Genomic DNA, 12,019 nt, shown 5'->3' with positions numbered 1-12,019 from the left:
TCACAGGTCCTGCCAAGAGCCTGCTCCAGCATGGGCTCTCCACAGGGTCCCAGCCTCCTTCAGGCACATCCACCTGCCCCAGCATGGGGTCCTCCATGGGTTGCAAGTGGACATCTGCTCCACTGTCAACCTCCATGGACTGTAGGGGAACAACCTGCCTCACCATGGTCTGCAGGGGAATCTCTGCTCTGGCACATGGAGCACCTGCTCCTCCTCCTTCTTCACTGACCTTGGTGTCTGCAGAGTTGTCGCTCTCACATATTCCAACTCCTCTCTCTTGGCTGCTGATACGCAGCAGGGTTTGTTTTGGTCCTCTCTTCTTAAATATGTTATCATAAGAGGCACTACCACTGTTGCTGACTGGCTTGCTCTTGGCCAGCAGCGGGTCTGTCTTGGATCCAGCTGGCATTGGCTCTACAGGACATGGGGGGAGCTTCTAGCAGCATCTCACAGAAGCCACTCCTATTACCCCACCACCACCAAAACCTTGCCACGCAAACACAATATACCCACTTTGATCTGTAAGTATCCTTAGGTGGTCATCTCTGGTTATAAAGAATGAATGCCACATTCCTGTAGTAGTATTTGGCAAAACACAGAAGTCAAAGACCAACAGCAAGAAATCACTACCTTCAAGCAAAACAGGCTGGAAATTACTAGATAACTAAACAACACTGTACACGTTTTTACACTACTCATCTGTTATGCATGTTACACATGCTTTTACTAGAAAAGATGCAAGAAAAAAAGAAGAGAGGCAGCTAGGAGTAACGTGATAACTCAGCACATAGCACGAGACCACTGCTTCAGTAAATTAGAAGTCGTCGTCTCCGAAACTAACTTGTAAGTAGTTAAAAATACTGTAAAATAGTCTCTTGTAATGCACCTGTGTACCCATAACACAAGTGGGGATTTTCCAAGAGAAAGGGAAGTGCAGTAGCCATGGCTATCAGCATCACATGGGACAATACAGAAATTCAAACACTAATTAACATGATTACATAGAAAATTAATTCTCAGTAGTCAATTATTAATTTTCAGTCTACTTCATTAGTCGAATAGTCTCTGCTTCTTTATTATTTCTGCAAGGGAAGGAGGACTCATACAAGAATAACATTAGAAGTTTTAGACTTAATTAGTTTATTTTGTCTTACAAATAGTAAGAAAATTGGACTCTACTATAGCATCTTAAGTCAATAACTTTGAAGGGATTCAGTAAGCGCAGTATTTCCTGCATCTCAGCCTACACAATGTAACTTTAAATTTATTATTTTAAGTCTCTAATTCAGTAGAATCCATAATCAAATACATAACACCGTAAGTCAAGACATGAACACCACTCCCAATAGCCTATGGGAGCTGGCTTTAATAGATGGCTGATAAATACATTACTATGTGATACAGTCTTAATGGGCTGGTGGTTTTAGGAGTTCAGGCATGACCCCTATAATCAAGCCTGCAGTGATCATACTTGGAGAATCAGTAACACCAAAAAAAAATTACCGAAGAAAATTACAAATACCGTAGTCAATTGTGCTAGCAATTACGAGAAAAATCACTTATTGACTGCAAGCTGAGCAAAACAGAATCAGTGGTGAAAACATGGAACCTGTTACATTTTTATGGGATCATTCCTCAGCATAAACCTAGGTAAACTTGAAGTTCATAAAGAGTTAAAGTGTGGAAAAAGGTTACTAAGTAGCCCTGCTTGCTATTCTGAACATATAAAGTCTACTTTTATTTCCTGGCTTTTCAACAGTTACTTCTATTAAAAAAAGAAAATATTTTCTTTCCCCCATCTCAAATAATGAAAATCTATTTACTAGCTTAACTCAAGCTAAAAAGTTGGTTTCTGGAAATTTAATATTTTAAGAAACTCAGAAATTCTTGTTCTTTAAAGGTGATAAATTACTTCTGGACAAAAACCTTTCCAGATTACTTTATATTTCCTCTTCAGAAAACATGCTGTTCCATTACCAAGTAAAATTATATTTATCTGTCAAATAAACGAAAATGAAGGCAAATACTCTAGTAACTTTCACCAACTTGTCCATACCTGTCAGCCCCTTGTAATAAAAGGAGTTTCACATTTTACAAGGCATACACGTCATTTTGTGGGTTATTTGCTTCAAAGATCTTTCTACCATGAAGAACAGTCCTTCTGCTCAGAGATACAGTACATATAAATGCTCACAAAAAAAAGTTGGTTCCCACATTCTAATTCCCAGATGTAGCTCCTAAAAGGAAGAGGCACCACAAATGCAAAGCATCCAGTTACCTATAGACAAGCACTACGGGTGGGTCTAAAGCTTTTTCTTTTGTGTATTTCTAATCAAATTTCAATGTGGCTGAAGGTGAAAGTATCCTTCACTTAAACACAAAGTTCACTGATAAGCTGGGGCCTAATATAGTAAGAGTTCTCAACAGATTAAACAGAGAGGGAAGAATTCTCTTTCCCACAACACATCCCCTAAAGAGAGGAGGCTGGTTTACTCTTAGAACTGTGCCTGCTGATAAATTCCACATGAAATCAACATTTTTTTTGCCATATACATACCACCAGACTTCATTTCTTGATGGAGAGCCAAAAGCACAATGGACCAAAATTAAAGGCAACATAAAACACTGACTTGAAACAAGAGAGAGGTATTTGAGGAAGTTTGCCGTCTATTTCAGTTTAAAAGAAAAATGTCAGGCTACCTTTCATTCACAGGCTTATCAGATATAACTTGAAGGCGGTGTACAAACAAAACCAAGCAGTAAAATTAAGACTAGTGAACTTTAAGAACAGAACCAAAGTCCCTGATTTAAAGGCTTCATGCTTACCTACTGCAAAAACAGATGCATAACTTGGAAGTGATCAAAACAGAAATCCCTTTTCTGAGATTACATCCAAGCGATAATATTCTATCTGTGTGGTTTTAACTCAATACACAGTGGCATTTCAGGTGTTTGTGACAGAAACATCCCTGAGGCTAGCAACATGAGCTATTTTGCTTCAGACTGACTGCACCTTAACATAATGTTCTAGTTTCAGGCCAGCCAGGTCAGACTAATACTTAGTGCAATCAATCATCTGTTAAAACATGGTACGGTTAGGAGCAGCTTTGCCAAGTGAATTAGTGTCAAATAAATAGAACAGTAGTTGTCTAAGTATTTTAATCTATTCCAAGGACCTTTTATGGTCAAGCATATGGAGACAGGATAATTCAGGCACAGAAAAACAAATACGACTTGTGACAGGCCCTTAAAAAGTGACTTTCTGCTACTTTCTGAACAAGTTATTTCAGATGATTCAGACAAACATAACCCATCTTTTTGATGAGGGAGTATTAAGTCACTTGCCTTTACAGGCTCAAATCCTTGCCAACAGGAAAAAAAATGACTTTCATATGAGGTGCTTTAGCTAAAGAGGAATTCTCAACAGCTTTGTAGGAACCATGGGCTTACTCCCCATGCAATTACTTGAACTATGATGGGGAGAGAGAGAAAAATCTAACACATCTCAAGAAGCATCAAAAAGTAACAAATTCATAGAATTGATACTCTATGAACATAAGAGATACTGCTCATGAAATTTCCTTTGCAAAGGAGATGTGCTGGTACAAGAATGGTCTTAGAAAAGAGGACTCTGGCGAAACAGAAAAATGAAAACTAATGGGCAAGAGAAAAAAAGAGAATGGACTTTGAAGCCAATACTAATAAGATATTTATATAATTATGGTGGATACCAAGCAAGCACCACTGCTCAGAATTACCATTTCAACACTGAAAATTTGAGGGGAGTAGGAATTCTTATAATTCCTGTGTGTAACTTCACAGATTTCAGCTATGCTAATTGCAACATATGGACAGTTTCTCTTCAAACTATTCCAGAAACGGGGTTTGGGGTTTTTCTGGGGGTTGGTTTGGGGTTTTTTAATCAACTCAGACAGAACACCTTAACTGTTTTCTTCAAGAGTTTCAGCTTCAGTGAGAATGCTTTTGCACAGCCATAACTTTAAGGATGACAACACAGGGCATGCAAAAATGTAACTGTCCAAGCAGCCTTATCAATGGGCAAATGAATTTGTGCTGAAACAAAGTCCTAAGCAGTTTAAATTAATCCAAATGGTCAAAGTGGTTATACTTCTGAAGTAATCCAGGCAGTGTTAAACATGTAGGAGTCCCCTTGATATTAAAACAATGTCAAACTGTTAGTAAGTACTATACATGAACAGAACCAGAATATAGACTTCTAACAAAATAAGGCACAAAATTCTGTAACAATGATTAGAACTGAACTTGCAGTTCAGTGAGCATATTTATAGAGATTTTCAGGTGAAACCCAGAATAAGATAAACTCTCAAATTTTTGCCTGTAGTTCAAGTTTCTGACCACAAGATTTTATAGGAAATTTTCAATTTCCTGACAGAGAACATGCAGGTTTTAACAGAAGGCAAAAAAAGTGTAGTTCAACATCTTAAAAATAAATCATTTCTAGAGTGCAGAGACACCTCAACAAAAATGTTATAAGTAACCACTTATCTTTGATTCTATTTTTCTTTGCATGTTTCTGAAACTATGATGGAAATCAAGCAGTTTATGCTGGAATTTAATCCCAAATGTTGTAGTATGTTGTTATTATTTACGTACTCTCATAAGAAGAAAAATCAATTCATAAGGAATAAGGAAGAGCACACACTAGAAACAAGTTATTTAGCTGGAATTCTCTGAAGTACTTAACAGTTGATCTTAGAAGTAGGCTATCAAGATTACAGGATGAAGTATATGACTGCCTTTATGAGGCAATCACTACTCCTCCGCCAAGGGGATTTATAGGAAGTAGCTTCTGATAATGCTTTTCTCATCCGGCAAGCCAGATGCACACATTAGAAATAACAGACATTATGGCAACAAGAACATGCAAATGAACATACATGATCTGCAGAGACAACTGCTTTCAGAACGCTCGATTTACTTTGTAAGTATTATTGCAATAGAAGTGGAAAGGATGTGAGAGTAATTATTGACATACGTCATATTTAAAGCACTTCAATCTCTCAGCAGTGTAGGATTAACAACTCTATGCTTATTAAAGTACTTAATATTATTTATGTTACAGTAGTGCCCAGAGGCCCCAACTAAGACTGAGGCCTCTCTTGAGTGGAGTATTAGAAAATCATTATCACACTGAATCAAAGAATTCCTTTTCAAAGTACATATATATTTTTTTAAGAACCATATTCTTTTGTGTAAGCCAAGTTACCACCTCTATAAGCTTTACTACTGTTTTGGCTGTTTAGCTCATCTTTATTTTTAATATCAGAAAGAACTAAAGTATACTGCCTATTTTTAACCAGAAATCCAGAAGCAGCATAGCTCTGAAACACAGATGCCCTAGACTTCTCCCTGCTTTTCAGGCCATTGGGTCTAAACACACAGATGTTCCTTCATTTACCAGTACCTGTATAAAGAAGTTTGTATAACTCAATTGCTGTCTCTCCACCCTCTACAGAACAGAACTCCAAACCAAACCCTAGCTTTAGTAGTTCTGTGGGAATTCTGAATCCAGTTAGCAAAATGATCTGGGACAAATTAGTAGGCTCTCAAAATTCTCACTAAGATCAAACTACTGAGTGTTAAAGTTCACATGGAACATACAGAATCTACACAAACTTGAGGCATGACTGAAACAGATGGTTCAATAATATCAGTTTCCAAACAAATTATTGTATATACAAAAATTAGTACAATCTGCTGTTGTAAAAATCAATGCCTTTTTTTTCCTGACACAAATATTTTTTCCAAACTTCAAAAGCTATACTGTCATATCCTGCATAATTAACTTTTGGTTTATACTAACTGGCCTACTGAGACTATTCATTATATTTTACATGTAAGACCTGTTGGATGAAAGCCAGCACAACTCTCTCCAGAGAGTCTAAAAAAAATTAAATTATAAATTATTAAAAAAATCATTAGGTAACCATTAGTACCAAACAAAACACAAACATCCCTCAGATTACTCTGCATAAGTCTGTAAAGCTACTGAGTCAGATGTTGCATTTTCATCTGTTATGAGATAAAACACATGACTTACAATCAAGTACTCAACAATCCAGTATATGCTGGCACAGCAGCCACAAGCCTTCTGGGGATCAGAAGTGTCTACCTGTCAAGGACACTCCTACTACAGGAACTGGCAGGCAGCACCTTCCACAGCTCTGGTGGCGCGCGCTACAGGCATAAACTGGATTGTAAAAACACTAGCTGAACTCTTCTGCAGTTTTAGTTCAGTGACAGACTCAGCAGGAGTTGTCAATGTGTCATAATTTCTCTACGCTCAATTCCCCACCCAACCAGTTTTTCCCTGACCTGTCTTACATGTATTTTATAAAGAGTTTTGGTCTGTTGCAGTGCAATCCTGAGCAATTTAAACTGCTCCTTAATTTCCACAGTAACATTGGAGTTGAATAATCTGTTCCAGCAAATCATCCCTGGAATTCATATGGTCTTAAATGCTTAATGAAGAACAGATTTTCACTGAGATTCCCTATTTTCCTGTCCCAAGGAAGGATCTTACCAGATTGCAAAGCTTCACTTCTCATTATTTTAACGAAGAAACTACTCCACTGGAGGTATAAGGCCCCAGGTTCTACCTTCACTCAAAAAAACCCAGAAAATCTGAAGTACAGTACGGCAATTCTAGTATTCTTCTGGAATTAACAGTATGCCCATTAATGAAATAAATATTTTTACAAAAAAAGAAAAAACACTTTAGATTTTCCTTTTACAAGTGACATTATTTCTTACGTACCTCAGAACTGTTTGTTAGGATCTACAAACAAATTTCACAACTGGAAATTAATGTGAAAAAAGTAAAGTTTACTTACTGTAAATTTGCTACTTTTACTGATACAGGAATGTGGGGAAGTTGAGTGGCCCATTTCAGTGTAATATCTTGATAAACATTCAGCATTTTACTGTGGTTTCCAACTAGAGTGTTTATTGTTCCTTCTTTCACTGTTAAAGATATAAAACCAGTTTGGGGATGAAAGATTTTCAAAAGTCAGTACTTTTCTTTGAGGCTTATATTATTACACTATTTTTTCTATTTTCCTTTTAAGGCATTACTTGTTATAAATGAATTTAGTACAATTAAAGTATCAAAAGTTATGAAAGTTACATGGACAATAACCAAGGATATATGTGACTAACTATGGGTACCAATTTCAGTTGCATACCAGACAACACATGCCACAACTTTCCAAGGTTCTAGACAGCCACATTTGGTAATTTAAAACATGACTAACAAAGAGTCATAACTGCCATGTTAGCATGCTAGGACAGATATGGACAAAATACATATTGTTTAAATATCAGTTACTTATACTCTTCATTAAATCATTGAGCTGTGAATTCTGATTGAAGGTATATGTATTTGTACATTTTATTTATAGTATAATTGAAATCAGAACATATAAAATGTGAAGACTGTTAAGGTCATATCTATAAAGTCTAAAATGATATTTTAAGTCTAAAATAAGAGAAAAGTTTATGAGATAGTTTTTGAAACATTAATATAGAATAGGTATTAAGACTCTGTAGTTCTATAGTGGCATCCAACCAAGTTGCTTATATACAAAATAAGTTGGTTTCATCTCCTAACAGTAAACTTCATTTGGTTTTTGTTTTAACTATCAGTAAATGACAGAAGGTCCCTCAAACACTAGTTTACTCTTCCAAAATCTTACTCCTCCATGTTTGTTCCTTTGGTAGCAGTGGCAAACCTACTAAAACACTAGACAAGTAGCCTCAATTTGGTGATGAGAAAATATCTATTCAGATTCTAAAAATTGTGACACTTCACACTAAGTAAGATCTGAAAGTAAACATGCTTAATCCAAAAAGAGAGCTCCAATTCCACAGATTTTCTACAAATCAACAGCTTATTCAGAAAAATATATTTATTCCGTGGCAAAAAAAGATTCTTAGCTGTAAAAGTAACAAAGCTAAAGTTAAGTTGAATTTTCCTTTTACAAACCTGAACAATAAGGAATGAAGCAACTCGGACTGTAATCAAGCTTTTTCATGAATCGAATTTGCCCATTATCCTTAAGGCAAAAGAAGTTTCTTTCACCAAGCACAAAAACAGAAGAAACTGCCTGATTAAAGGAGACAACGCATATATCCAGAGCTTGCTCTCCGATGTTTAAAACCCAATCCACCTTCAAAAGAAAAAACACGCTCTAGAAATCAGTTGACAGCTGTGTATTAAAGACAAAACTTATAGAGAAGGCTTAGAACTCAAGTTACATGAGTACTATTAACATAGATAGAAAAGCAAAATCAAGGTCTTTTTTTGAATGAGAAAATATTAGTTATTCTCTTATTTTGAAGGCAGTTGGTGACAAGTAGCATTCCTCAGGGGTCAGTATCAGAACCAGCAATGTTTAACATTGGTGACATGGACAGTGGGACTGAGTGCACCCTCAGCAACTTTTCCAACACCACCAAGCTGTGTGGGGTGGTCGACACACTGGAGGGAAGGGATGCCATCCAGAAGGACCGTGACAGGCTTGAAAGGTGGGCCTGTACAAACCTCATGAAGTTCAACAAGGCCAAGTGTAAGGTCCTGCACGTGGCAATCCCCAGCACAAATACAGGCTGGGCAGAGAATGGCTTGAGAGCAGCCCTGAGGAAAAGGACTTGGGGGTGCTGGTCGATGAGAAGCTCAACATGAGCTGACAATGTGTGCCTGCAGCCCAGAAAGCCAACAGCATTCTGGGCTGCATCAAAAGAAGCGTGGCCAACAGGTCAAGACCCCACCTGGTGTACTGTGTCCAGCTCTGGGACCCCCAACATAAGGAGAACATGGACCTGTTGGAGCAAGTCCAGAGGAGGGCCATGCAGTTCACTTCAACATTTAAATTTTAAAATACACATCCCATTCAAAATGAAAACGCTCTATACTTAACTACTAAATCCAAGAACAGAGTATTACCATCATTTAAATCTGCCTCTGTATATGTCCGTAGGCAACAGCAAGGTTAGAGAGTAAAAGATGGTATTCTACCAATACATGTAAATGAAAAAATAGACAAACTTTTGGGTGTGCAAGCCAATATTGACGAGTGCAGTCACTAATGTACACCCTTCATTCTGAAGAACATGTATATGACAGTTTGTCTACTTTTCCAACTACGTACATTGATATAATAAGCAACTACTTCCATCCCACCGTGCCTATATCCTTACATCTTTACACAATAGTACTGCTTTTTGATACATTTCATTGGTTTGTTATTTCAGCTCCTCTGAGGAATTTAAACTAATTCACACCTGCAAAAATTGTTTTTGACTGCTGCCAAGCTGGTTAAGCAGAAATTCAGAATTTCTGAAGTCAAAAAATATCAAAGTTCAAATCTCAGCACTTTCTATATGAACAGCATTAACCATTTTGCTTAAAGAACACAGAATGTGTTAGTAAACATACTGGCATATCTGATACATGAAACTGGAAGTGCTATCTTAAAAGTCAAAGGGGAAAAAAAAAAGCCAGTCTTATTACATTTGTCTCCATGTACGCTTCTCATTTTAGGTTTAAAAAAAATGTATTTAATTTGCAGCATATCTGATGAAGCTTCCAATTTTTTTTATTTAAAAACCTATGTCTTCTCCTAATTCAACACATAGGATTCTGACTGACTTACAGTTTGAAAAAATTCTACAGTTAGACACTGGAAGGAAGATGCTCTCCCAATATTTTACTGTCATACCTGAAAGACGCTGAACCTAGCATTTTATGCAGCATATTTAGCAGACATTCTACTGCAGGACTCATAATGAAATTCCCCTCCTCTTAATAGGAGGCAGCTCAAATATTAAACAACTTAGGCACAGGGACCTCCTGAAGACCATCAAATCCACAGGTTTTTGACAAAGAGAGTCCAGGATGCTGACTATTTATGGAGACATTTTTTCACTGCCGAGTTCTCTCTAAGTACAAAGGATTCCCCAAGTAGAATGTTATTTTTTTTAAGTCCAATACAAAGACACAAAGACTTAAAAATATGAGCAATATTTCAGGTGTACCTATTTATCTATTTTACTACAGTTTAGGTTCTGTATTGCAAAGACTGCCTTTGAAATAATTATTTCCAGTACAGAGTTCTCTCTTTTTTTTTTCCTCTCCTTAGAACAACAGTGAGTTTTAAGGCCCAACCTTAAACAACTGAGGCCCCAAGAAACCTTAACAGAAATCTACTGAAGTCTTTCCATTGCCTTTAATGGTAATTGGATCAGATCCTTTGTCAGCAGACAATGTTTCCATTCGTCACTTAGCATTGGTCTATTTAACATGTATGCAGTGTACCATACAGGTTATGTAAAATAAACAGGTTTTACCGCAACTCTTTTTCCAGAACTAAGTTTTTGCTGTTCTGTTTCTTGTCTTTCATCAGCATCTGTTGCAAATGCCAGCATTTGGTATCTGTTATAGGAAGATTAAAAAAAAAAATAAAATACATCTTTGTAGTTAATACTCTTACATTAAGTAAAAAATAAAATATAATTATTAAATTATCAGTATACATACACAGTCTAAAAGGATTGTTAGAAAGCCTACTGCAATACATATATCATCAGCAAAGATGTTAAAATAAATATCACTGTAGGATAACAGCTAAGCGTAAAGGCAGAAATTAAAACAAACATTTCTATTCAGATTTTTTCTGGTGTTAAAATAAATTCAACAGCTAAATATACTAGAGGATAGAAATCTAGACCACAAAGAAGACAGAAGTAAGAAACCAACATATTTTCAAATTTTGAAATTAGGATCCTAATAAAAAATACATTTTTTTGCTCTTATTAAGCTTTAAAAAAAGCCTCCTAAACTACCCTGAAATAAAAGCTGATATATCATTCTTAAGCACATGCATTAGGTAAACTAAGTGGTTCCAAACGAAGAGATAACAGTAAAGCAGCATCAGCAGGTGACACATCTAGCAAAAGTTGGGAGGTTTGTGGATCTAGGTTATTTTTTATTATTTTGTAGCTGCCAACCAACCATACCAAGAAAAACTGGCAATGAAGACATTAGAACAAAAGATGTCAACTGCCATAAAAGCTCCACACATCTATCTGTCCTCATTTACGCCTATGTAATCCTCAGTGTTCAGCGTGTCCTCTCACTGACTTTTCTGTAACTATTTCTTTCCTGAATTTATGCTGGTGTGCTAACTTACTGAACTACCCTATTTCCAACATATGCACACTAGGTAATCCACAAGATACTGAAGTTTCCTACAAAAGTGAAATAAACTAACAAACAAAACAACAAAAAAAACACCACCAAAAAATCCCCACCCAAAACCCCTAACTTATCCAAAAGATAGCATTCAATTCTAGAAGTCATGGAGTGCCATCAGCTCCTAAACTCAAACCAACACAATTCTGTATGTTCCAATTCAAGTCTAACACATACAAGTACATATTTTTGTATGTCAAAGTTACAGATTTTAAATGACAACACCAGCAGCCCTCACATTTCAGATGCATGTATTGTGGTGCTCGCTACTGATGGATTTTAGTTTCTAAAATTATTTTACTTGCACAAGTAAACTACGTACTTGGAGTAAGCAATTTAATTGCTTAAGGTGAATGCTATGGCCTAGTTAAAAACACTAAATAAGCTGCTTTTAGTACAATTATTATGTCTGTAAGTGCCCTCTATATGAACAAATTCGCTTCCCTCTTGCAGTTTAACACCTATGAGAAACTGCAAGTTCGGACCTAATAAAACTTTCTCTTTTCACCGTATTTTATTGATAGTCTTGGCTAGCACATTAACATTATATTAGCTGATCAGGGACTAATACATAGCTTTCATACCGAACACCCACTGAACAGCAATATGTATTGACATTTAAGTACCAACTACCTGCATACAAGTCTTTCATCACAAAAAACTCCAGCTACAGATGACCAACACAAACTTTCAATTCAGCTATCACATCAAGTATACAATCGTTTA

The 12,019-nt window shown here is 36.4% G+C and overlaps 1 protein-coding gene across 8 annotated transcripts in view; it reads right to left on the bottom strand.

The window, feature by feature from the left end:
* Positions 1 to 12,019, bottom strand: part of BBS9 (Bardet-Biedl syndrome 9) — a 304,742-nt gene that overhangs the window by 252,795 nt on the left and 39,928 nt on the right. For all 8 annotated transcript variants that reach the window (XM_054193653.1, XM_054193651.1, XM_054193652.1 and 5 more), the window contains 3 exons: positions 10,390 to 10,474; positions 8,027 to 8,210; positions 6,876 to 7,005 (listed from right to left, as the gene is read on the bottom strand). In XM_054193653.1, coding sequence (XP_054049628.1) covers positions 6,876 to 7,005; positions 8,027 to 8,210; positions 10,390 to 10,474 — 399 coding nt within the window. The remainder of the gene's footprint in view (positions 1 to 6,875; positions 7,006 to 8,026; positions 8,211 to 10,389; positions 10,475 to 12,019) is intronic.

The sequence above is a fragment of the Rissa tridactyla genome, chromosome 2 (genome assembly GCF_028500815.1).
Source record: "Rissa tridactyla isolate bRisTri1 chromosome 2, bRisTri1.patW.cur.20221130, whole genome shotgun sequence".
NCBI lineage: Eukaryota > Metazoa > Chordata > Aves > Charadriiformes > Laridae > Rissa > Rissa tridactyla.
This window is presented reverse-complemented; position numbering and strand designations above follow the sequence as displayed.